At 25.1% G+C, this 12054-nt stretch overlaps 1 protein-coding gene across 2 annotated transcripts in view; it reads right to left on the bottom strand.

The window, feature by feature from the left end:
• The window catches only part of LOC129960837 (tetratricopeptide repeat protein 21B-like), a 98844-nt gene extending 88198 nt beyond the window's left edge, over nt 1-10646 (bottom strand). For both annotated transcript variants that reach the window (XM_056074506.1, XM_056074507.1), the window contains exons 1-7: nt 10472-10646; nt 6627-6756; nt 5958-6068; nt 4044-4096; nt 2338-2439; nt 1162-1250; nt 372-557 (exon numbers count right to left, since the gene is read on the bottom strand). In XM_056074506.1, coding sequence (XP_055930481.1) covers nt 372-557; nt 1162-1250; nt 2338-2439; nt 4044-4096; nt 5958-6068; nt 6627-6756; nt 10472-10498 — 698 coding nt within the window. In that variant the 5' untranslated portion in view covers nt 10499-10646. The remainder of the gene's footprint in view (nt 1-371; nt 558-1161; nt 1251-2337; nt 2440-4043; nt 4097-5957; nt 6069-6626; nt 6757-10471) is intronic.
• Between the last annotated feature and the right edge of the window lie 1408 nt (nt 10647-12054).

The raw sequence follows: 12054 nt of genomic DNA, 5'->3' as shown, positions 1-12054 counted from the left end.
AAAAAAAAAACAATACTGAATGTCAATACACTGTAATTAACTACTTATATATCCAAAATCTTACATTATATTTTATAATATATTGAAGTGAATTCCATAAAATAAAAGATATGAATTTCATTCATTATATTCTTAAAAAATAAAAATATTGAAAGCAATAAAATAAGATACTAAAAAATAAGTATCAACCATTCTTTCTCTTTATCACATATGTTTCAATAAGAAGAAAATAATAAAAAATGCATTTTGAAAACTAAAGTCATCCTGAATCTATAAGATGAAATATTTATTTCCTTTCATTACAAAATGAATAGAACACTTAATATGGTTTTGGATTAAAAACTTATGAAACGTGGATGAAAATGCTTTACCTCTGTGCAGCAACTAAAGTTTGATCCCAATCTTCTAGAGCTAAATGGATTTTCATTTTCTCAACAAATGCTGGTGGATATTTTGGAAAAAGAACAATGGCTTGATTTAAGTATTCTAATGCTTTAGTGTAATTTTCTTGTCTTTCATAGTATTTAGCACGACCAAATACAGCCTCGGGTGATGAGCTATATTTTAAAATAAAGTTTACTAAATAAATTAATTAAAATATCAATGAAATTTATCAAATTAATTCATCTTAATGGAGAACAGCATAAAACAATTTTTAATGCATTTTTTATTGCCTTAATATATTACAGTGGTCTTTTCATATGGAAAAACGTAGATAACAAGTTTTTTATTTAGTAACATTGAAAACGCTATAATGCTTTTGGCTAAAATTCTCCACATTTAATTGTTTAAAGCATCATAAATTTGAAGTTATAAGATTTTGATTTCAAAGACAAGTAATTCACGATAAAAGATAGGGTTGCTGATATAAGTTAAAAAATGTTTTGAATTACACATTTGCAATTAATGAAATCTTATGTAAGGAAGTAAGCAAACAGGCTTTAAAAAAAACCTGCAATTCCTGTACCAATACGAACATCAGATACTAAAGAGAGATTTCATAGTTCATTGATTCATGATAATGTAGATAAGAGTCATTTTTTATTTTTAAAAATAATAAAATAAAAATGTCTATAATCATAACGTGAATTATTTCATAATACATGAGCTCTGAAATAATTCTTTAAAGCTAAGAAAAACTGAAATGAAACGAATCTTTACTTATCTGAACTCTCAAAATATTTCCAAACATCCTTAGAAGGAGAACCATCATGAGTAAGTAAATCAATCCAACCCATTAGAACTGCAGCCTTTAATTAAATACAAAAATTAAACGAGGAAGTTACTTAAAACTATTTTGTATATAAGCATTATTTTAATATATGAGACTTTGGAATATCTTTTCAAATTAATGAAATCAACGCATTTGAAATTTGAACCTAAACAATAAAACACTTACAAGGTTTTTGTAATAATATATTGAAATATAAAATTAAAACCATCGAATATTTCATGGACATATGTATAAAGCAACACAAAATGGAAAAAAAAATTAATTATAACATAGATACTGAAAATTACAAAACAAAAAACTTGAATAACATTTACAATATACAATAAAAATATAATGACAATAAAAGTGTATGTAAATGACAATAATCTATATGAATACATGGGGAGTTATCAAAAAAAAATAGAAGTAAAAGTCCAATAATGAAGTAATGAGTTTAAAAGCAATTGTACATTAACAGCTAAAAATGATGAAAATTAAATTTTAAAAGGCAAATTTTTTAAAATTAGATTAGCAATAGATTATTTTTGATAAATTTAAATTCAAAAATGTTTATTGGAAAAACAGAAAAGTAAAGGAGAGAGCTTTATAAGAAAAATAATTCATTATCAAATATAAGAAATCGTAGTACAATGTAATGTCGTAGTTTTGTACAATGTTATAAAACTTCATAAAAATAAAATTTCAGAAAAGAAAAAATCAAAAAGAAAAGAGATTAAATGGTAATAAAAAATTCTAATTGCAATTCACTGAAGTCAATCAAATGTAGTAAAATGGATGTCTGAAATACTTTTCAGCTTAAAAATTAAATTTGGCATATAAAAAAATACCAAATAAAGTGCAAAGCAATAATGCAAATAATCAAAAATGTAAAGCAATAATTTAAAAAATCACTTTTTATATATATATGAAAAAAAAGAAATTTAGTAAATCAAAATTTGTAGGAATTTCAAAAAATTTTATAATAAAAAAATCTTAAAATGTCTGATTGAAAAAAAAAAAAAGTGTACTAAAAATTCTTGAGCACACAAACCTATATCTTAACAAAAGCACAATAACACATATAAATAAAATCACCTAAGGCAAAAATTTAATCAAATGCTTACTTTTTTACTTAAAGAGGGAACTTTCAGTACTCTTTTAATAAATTGCTTTGCTTTCTCTGGCTTGTTCAAGAGAACAAAAAGAATGCCAGCAATATACATAGCCTAAAGAGCAAAATATACAAAATATTCATTAATATATTAATAATATGTACAGAATTCATTAGTAAGGAAAGTTTTATACACAAGAAGAAATAAATTAAAAAGAGGTAATATTTGACATGAAAATAAATCATTTTCTTACTATAAATTCTTAAAACAAATTATATGAGAATTAGGGTTTATACAAAAACCGACTTTTTGAAAAACCGGCTTTCGAATTCAAAATTTCCAAAAAACCGGTTTTAGCCGGTTTTCGATTTTTTGTCAAAAAAATAAAATAAGGAAAAATATTTTATTTAATTTATATAAAATAACGAAAAACGAAATCGATATCAAAGTCAAAATATAAAAAAACAAAATTAAGGATTACAAATACATATTATTTACACAAAACGACGAAAACTCAAGCAAAAATTTCAAATAATATTTATATTATTTCACTAATTTTAATTTCTCCTAAGAAAATAGGATTTTAATAAACTTAAAATATCCACTGGACGGTGGCTAAGTTTTGTTCTTCTTTTGGACACAATATTGCCTGAAATAGAAAATATTTACTAGCTACTAAGCTTGATTTTATAGTTTTCATGGCATCAAATAACGAATCTATTTATTTATTGTTCTTTTATTTGTTACCTCAAATAATGAAAATTCAGTTTTCAGTGTCTTTGTATTTGTAAGTTTTTCTTCAGGGTCTTCAAGAAATTTATGAGCTGATTTTTCCATGGCTTCTTTTAAAAAAGCATTACTCTGATGAGTAGTTTCTTCGATTTACTCTTCATCAGAATTGTTTTCCACGTAAGAATTTGGAAATATTCTAGACAATATCTTTCCTGATAACTTAATAATTTCGGTTTTTGAAGCTAAAAAAGACTTCTTCGCTGAACTGAAAATGTTTTCTGGATATTCCAAACACAGCAAAAGAGTTGCTAATTCTACTTGTCTTCTTTCTTGAATTCGTTCTTCTAAAGCATATAATAATTTCAAACTTATTTCACTGTTTAAATTTTTTAATTCATTTAACAGAAATTCAAATATACCTTCACTTGTTAATAAATTGGCATGTTTTCGCTCTAAGCCTTCAGCTGCTAGATAAATCGGTCTCGACCAATATTTTTTTTTTTTTCTTTGAAGAAGAAGAAGAAGAATAGGAATATCCAGGTGTTCTGGAAAACCGGTTTTCAAATGTGACAAATTTACATTAAGAAAACCGGTTTTTTAAAACCGGGTTTGAAAAGCCGTCAAACCCTAATGAGAATCTATTTTATTTTAACATTAAAACCATATTTTTTGTTAGAAAAGTACACATAATTAGGAAAACGAATTCAAATTTTTGTTTTTTCAATGAAATACACAAAATATTAAAAATGATTTTATGTCAAATGAGGACTAGAAATATTTAAGTGTTAAGTTTTAAAAACATAATTAGCAAGAAAAGAAATGAATATCCATCTTTAAAAAGAAAGAAACAATGACTGAAAACCTATTTGTCTAAGAAAAGCATAGATATAAATCATGGAAACTCTATGTTTCTTCATAATTATTTCATTACCGATACTTACAAACGAAAATGTATAAGAAATGCCCAAATGATCACATGAACTTACCATTTCACCACCCACCTCAAGATGTTCTTTGGCTTTTCCTCTGAGTATATTGTCTAGTAAATAAAAAATATGGGCATAAATGCATCATTAATGTAAGAAAATAGCGATAATGAATTCTAAAAATACATGCTTTCACCTATGAATGAAAAATCATGTAGCAATATTTATTACAATAGGTTCCATAGCTCGAAAAATTTCATAAGCACCTTATTCTAAATATAGGATTTTTTTTTTTAATTATTGAGTACACACTTTAAGATAGGTTAAACATATAGAAATAAGTCCTTTTTACTATAGAACATGGTGTCAAAAACAATAGGGGGCGACCACTACACTTGAGAGGCGATCAACAAATTACAGGTGATTATAAATATATTTGTTGATAAATGAGTTCCTGATGATTATTCCATTTAAAGAACAGAATGAAATTTTAGGTGCGCTTTAAGATATGCACTCAATATTGATGTGAAAAACAACTTTTAAATTCTTACAATTTAGGTTACAATGACAAAATTTTAAATGGCAATGCTCTTAATTTTTTTTAATTGGTAATCCTCACTATAAAAAACATTAAAGAAACATGGTTTGAAAACGGTATCTGCAGCACAAAGAAAAATGCCAGCTATAGAGCAGAAACAAATAAGAAAAATGGGGAAACAGCCAATAAAGACAAAAAAGAAATAGAAAAACATTTTATAATGTTTTACAAATTTTCCATGTCTGTTAAAAGTGTCACTATGCATAAAGATGTCACAAATGAATAAAGTCTTTTATCATAATCCCACTGTTATTTAATATCTAAAAGATTCCAGTAGTGGCCTCTCATTGTAATTGTAACATATTCTTTTGTAAAAATAATTTTGTGTAAACATCATCAAATATGATTTGTCCCATGACACTCTGCATATACACATATACATGTGTGACAAGCAAATTTATATGTGTTTGACTAGCAAAATCTGAGTTTAATTAAATAAATAAGCATGAATTAAATTTTACAGTTAACATATACAATATAAATAAACAAGTTATTTCAAAATAATTTTTAAGGATCAAGCACTTCATAAATTAATAAACTATTATTCACATCATTTTTATAATTTAAATATATAAACATCTAATTCAATTATGATGTCCATATTAGACACTGAAATCTTAAAAAGATATGCTATAATATGATCAAGGTTATTTTATTTATTTATCATACCAACAGGCATCTGAAATAGTGTTGCACTGCTATATACAGAATTGTACAATGCACCTGAATGTTCAAAATTATCTGTAGAAGTATTTCCGATAAATATTAAATTTTACTTCCAATATAGATTTGATAATTTCATTTGCAAAATATACAAAAACATGAATGCAGGTTTAACTAAAAGAAAATGGCTTGAGATCCCACTAAGAAAAATGACTGCATAGTACTTGTTAGAAATATTTAACTCAAACTGCATTAAATAAAAACAATTCAAAGTCCAATTTTGGTCCGCTTAAAAAATAATAAATAAATCGATAATTTATTCATTTCAGCCAAATTTTTTATCCAGTAGTAATATTATGTAGACAATTTTCTTTAGGTACCATGCAAGTATGAGTTAATTTTGATAAGAGATTCTTCATAAGTATCATCATAAAAAAAAATTACTCGGATTTATTATTGTATTACAACTCAAGACTTACAAATATCCCCCAAACTAAATTAAATTCAAATGAATGTCAAAATGTTCCATATAATAACTTTATTTTAGCATAAATTAATAAAAAAAGAACAATGAGAAAAATTCCAATTACAAAAAGATTTTTTAAAAAAAACTTTTTAAACAATGTATTTATTGTGCTCAGCAACATAAATTCATTTTAAAATGCACATAAATAAAATTAACTTCGTAAAATACTTCAATATAAATAATATACCAAATGATTCTTGAGGTTGTTGAATGTGCCCCAGAAGAATGCTGCAGGCCAGTGAAACATCAGGAAAATCTTCAATTTCGTTTAAACCTTCTTCGGCCTCTCCATTTCGATCTGTCGTGATTTTTTTTTCAAAAATAATGAAAATTGCAAGCAATAATAGTAAAGTGATTTTTTTTTAATTTAAATAAAAATTTATCATAAATAAAATTTTAAATCAAATCATCACTTATCAAAATATAAAGATGCATATTTTTCAAGAAACTTAAGAATAATAATGATTCGTCTTTGAATGATTAAAATTGAAATTGATTCCAGCATCTATCACTTAAAGATTAAACGTAGGTATGCGGCATAATAAGGGTTTTAATAAAATATACAATTAATAAGTATATAAAAAATGACAGCATCACAGATGAAGATGTATTAAGACAAAGATTTAATAAAATACCCTTCATTTGTATATGCAGTAGTTTATCAAGTATACAAAGTTTGAATGAGTGGTGGGTATTTTGTGATACAAAACATAATTTTTTTAATAAAAATGAAGTAAAATAAATTGTAGTATTTTTTTCACATTCCAATACCAGAAAATTACCTTCATTTATATCTAATGAAAATGAAGTAAAACAAATGCTATTTTTTTTTTACATTCCAATATCAGAAAATTACCTTCATATATAAGCGAAACACAGTAATATAGTTTATATACAGGATCTTCTGGATATCTCTTTATTCCTTCAACAGCTGCGATCTGCATAGTACGGTACATTCTAGCTCTACAATAATATATTAAAGAATCCTGAAAATTAAAAATTAATAAATAAAAATAATATTTGTGAATATGAATAATCAGAAAATAAGTAAATAACGTATCTCGTAAGAGATGAAATGTAATAAAAAGTTAAAACACATTTACATGCAGAGAAAGTTTGGCATAATTTGATATTAAATAAAAAGACATGGTACTAAGTGTTATTTTTAAAAAACATAAATTTATTGTGATATCCTAGTGTACATTTATTAAATCCAATAGTATTATAAAACTTCTATTTGAATTAAAATCTGAAAAGAATGAATATAGCTACAATTTAAAATTAGATATATTTTCATTAGTTATAACATGGATAAAAATAAAAGCAGTGCCATATAAATACATTGACTGTCTGATTTTACAAAATTAGTCTTTGATTTGGAGTTACAAGAACTATGTAAGCATATGTAAATGACATCCATTCATTGTACAACAGTGTAATTTAATGTCATAAAAATAAAAACTTCCGGTATACAGGAAAAACAGCATTTAATTTACTATTCAGCAAGGGTGCAGATGAACAGAGGCCAATTTTAGGGAGCAAAATAAAGAAAAAAACATTAATACACTTATGCCATTTTTTTAAAGCCAAATATGATAAAAAGGCAAAAAAAAAAAAAAAAAAACTAATTCCATGAATGGATGTCATTTACATATGCTACACAAATAATAACAGCAAGGGGCAGAAATATTAGATGATGTTTCAGGTATCACTTACTTTGGCCCATCTACATATAATTTAAAATCAATATAATAAATGGTAGCCAAGGTATTTTCCAGGAAATATTATGGATGAATGATGAATTTTATAAAATAAAACATGCAACACATCACACATAATTTCACTTCATTTAGTTTCATCAAACAAACTGCATAAGAGCATAAACAGACCTGCTTTAAGATATTCAACCTGACTATAATACTATCATAACTTAATATTTTTGATGAAACAATAACAATCCATGAAGTAGCAGAAAAAATTTGAATAAATGGAAAAAATAAGAGAAATTTCAAGTAACAGAATGGAATCAACTCATGCTTATGTAATACATATATCACACAATTTGATTTTGGAACACACTGTACAAACAAATTAGGCATGACATCACAGTGCAAAGCTAAATAAAATGCAAATAGATGTTAGATGACATGCATAGTTAAGTTAGTCTTGTGAGAGTGACATCATATAGATTCCATAATGAAAACAAAATGACTTTGTGTGTCAAGATATATAAAATAACTATATAATATCATAACTATATGCTAAATGTTTGTATATACAAATCTAATTTTAAATTCCTAAATAAGCAAACAGAGGATGGGGAATAATGCAGCATTCAAATGATTTTTATAATATTTAGATAACACATTAGCCTTGGTCTTCTTGACATTATTGAACATATGACTTAAATGGATAGAAAAAATATTTGATACATTAACATTTGGAATTTAAAAAAAAAAAAAAAAAAAAGCTAAGAGTTCTTATTTAAATAACAAGGAGAGTTAATACTTTTTAAGAGTTATTTAAATGAGCAGAACCTACATATAACTGCTATAGTTTCATATTGAAGATTATTATGAAAAGCATATTCACTGATATGTTGAGCTAACTAACTAAATGTTTGTATTTAGCAGATTATAAGTATTTCCTATTAAAATTAGAAAAAAAAAGAGACAATTACAATGTAGGGTAACATTTCACATTGATTAAAGACCAAGCATTGCACAGAGCTATTATATATTTGTATATTTCGACAAGTAATTTGTACCTATATTTCATACAGCACTAATTGTAAGAAAAAAAAAACTTGTTATATAAAGGAAAATTTCACATGGATAAAAGATAAAGATTAATAATAAATTAAAAACTTGATGAAACATGATAAGCAATCTATGCATTCATGAATACACATTGATGGATTGCAAAAGTTATATAACGAAATAAAATCCTACATATTAGATGCAGCTGGAATTAATAATTCATATGTTGAATATATAAGCTGCTATGTTTATATTTAACACAATATATGTATGTCAATATATTTCATAGAATGTTATATCAATAAATAATGAAACTTTAATGCTTTGTGTCTATGTAATGTACTCACATTAATGAAATGCATTACATAGACACAACATTAATATTAAAAGAAGGCTACAGTTACAATGTAAAGTAACATTACACATTGATTAATGAATAAGCATTCTTCATATAACTACTATCTATTATATAACTTTTTTCACCAAATAATATGCATCTATGTGTTGGATCTACAAACTATATGTTTGATTCAACATTATGTAAGTATTTCATTGCATTTCCTACAACATTAAATTTTAAAAACAATTAGCAATATGAGGAAACATTTCACATTAAGTAAAGATGAAGAATAACAAACTGAACACTTAACAACTGAACATAATAATATAGATACTTTATGAAACATTAAAACAAATTCATGCAATCTTTGATTGTAAATATATTATATTAAGAAATACAGCATATACACAAAATATAGTTGAAAATAACACTTTTATGCATTAATATATTGAATATAAAATTGTGTGATTGTATTTATTAAGCTATAAGCATATCTTTACACTTCACACAATATTCACAAGAATAAAAGTTTATAATATAATAAAACATTTCACATTCATGAAAGAATAAGCTTGGTAACTATTTCTACAAGAATTCAATAAATGTTTGATGAAACATCAAAAACAATTTGTATATTCATCCACAAACAAAAATGGGTTGATTCGCAAGGTTATAAGAAGAAGTGCATTTATATGAAAGCTTTCACTCAACAAAATTGACATATTATACACAAAATTAACACTAATATATTGAATATAATAATTGTGTTTTTATTTAACATAGTAAAAGTAACATAGCAATTTATATGCATTTAACACATTATTTATAATAAGAAATATTTGAATTTCAAGATAATTTTGCATTGCTTAAAGAATAAAAAGCTCATGTTATGTATTATAAAAAATAAATACACATTTCATGAAATAATTCTGAAAGCAGAGAATAAATATTTCAGTTAAATTACTCAATATGCTTCAACATTAGTTTATTGCTATTTTTTTCCAATGTTATGGTAAATCTCAAAATTAATAATGTTGAAATTATCTTCAAAAACAAAATCAACGTACCAAAATATAGATCAGTTTTTCAGCTTATCGCACATAGCAATTTTACAATAAGAAGAAAACTAATAACGAATATGGCAAATATTTTACCACAATGGGAAGTAATAGATGACCACACATGATATACAAATGTGAAATAAGAATCTGCCTTATTCATTATTTATTATCCATCCAGTTTTAAATAACAGCTTTAGCTTCCTCAACTAAAACTGAGATAGATAATGTTGCCTGTTAAGCAATTATATATATCTCTATCTGTTAATTATGTACTAAGTATACCCATAAGTAAAATCTGAGCAATAATTTACTATCGATTAAAATATAAGATAAAAATTTGCTCACTAATTGTCACTAATTTCAATCAGTATTAATCAATATTTCTTTCAGTGAGTGTAAGTGTTTTCATCTTTCAGGAACATTTAAAAATTAGAACTGAGATATAAAAAATTATCAAATTAAAAGTAAACAACTGATAAAAAATAAAATACAATATTTATTAAAATATATTTCTGATCATCTATCAGGCTAAACTACTTACTTCAATATAAACAGAACGATCAGCCATCTCGGAAAGATTTACTATTTCCCCTTTAATAGGAGAAAAAAAATACCGATTTAACTACCTCTAAAATATTTATAATCTTGTAAAACTAAGGATATCCTTTGTTTACATTTATCAGTAGAATTATACCGCTTTGAAACTGGTAACTAAGGCAACGCACTCGCAGGAAGATAGGATGAATCTTAGATTTTGATTGGCTACAAAGTTGATGATGCCATATTTTAAACGACCGCAAGAAACTTCTCTAGATGAATTCAACAGAAGACCAAGAGAAAAAAAAATGAGAATATCTGTGCTTAGTTTTTCTGGTAATTTTAAAGAAATTTTTTTTATATATCTTGGCTGAAAAAATAAACTACATGATAGTATTGGAGTCACTGTCGGATCGGAGGAGAATGATTGGCCATTAAAAGCGATGACCGATTTCTTAAGAGGCTGCTTGATAACGTAAAAAAAAAAAAAAAAACCTTCCATTTTTGGTAATTAAATACGCTTGAAAAGTTAGCAATGGAAATTATAGAAATTAACAATGGGTATATATTTTAGTAGTTTCTTAAGAGCGTATTAAATTTATTTTAATAAATTCATTGCAGTAAAAGAAACTCCTTTTTTACTAACTGTATCAGGAGATGGCGCCACGAGTTAGCCGGCTACTAAAATTCGTTTAACTTGGTTGAAACTTTGCTGAATGCTCTATCACATTTTAGCTCCTTGGATTAACAAAATTTATCACCCATGTCTCACCCACCATCTGTAATATGCGGAAGCCAGATATTTGATAAAGTCTAGGAAATTTCATTAGAATGTAATGATCCAAAATACAATAAGTTGCACATATTTTACAATATTAAATGTAATCTAACGTATTCGATTAATAAACTATAAATAAAAAATTGCTGATAATATTGAGACAAGAAAGGCCAGCAATTTGTACATGGGTTGATATTCTTAACGTCTCTCCTGCATCTTCAGTGTTAAGTATTCATTTAAATTTCAAGCTTCAGACCTAAAATGATATTTTTTCCCGTTAAAAAAATCCTTTTTCTTAATGTAAATGCACCATTACTTACAAAAATATATATATATATATATATATTTCTTCTTATTCACAAATTCTTATATCAAAACTGAAATATTTTTTAATTATAAATAATAAAAATGAATTAAAATAACAATGACTGAACAATTGATTAAGTTAATGTTAAATAACTGAAATAGTTAATAGTTATTTTTTTATAAACAGCATTATTATGTTTTCATTCAGCTCCTAATAAATGGAAATATAAGCAATTGCTCAATTATACCGTTAAGTTTTAATTTAAAGTTTTTAACAAACTAAAACTTTAACAATTAAGAAAATGAGTAAATTAGGAAAACATGGGCTTAATAATACGTATATCCTTGTGCTTATTTGTACTTCTAAGTTATAATTATCATGCTTCGCAGAGACTATTTTGTTAAATTCTAAAACAGTTGTGTAATTATTATTGGAATAGATTCTTTTATGCTAAGATTTAAATTCGGTTAAATACCTTCCAGTTAAAGAAAAAAAACAAAAA

This window comes from Argiope bruennichi, chromosome X2 (assembly GCF_947563725.1).
Source record: "Argiope bruennichi chromosome X2, qqArgBrue1.1, whole genome shotgun sequence".
NCBI lineage: Eukaryota > Metazoa > Arthropoda > Arachnida > Araneae > Araneidae > Argiope > Argiope bruennichi.
The sequence above is the reverse complement of the archived record's forward strand: the minus strand, read 5'-3'. Positions and strand labels throughout refer to the sequence as shown.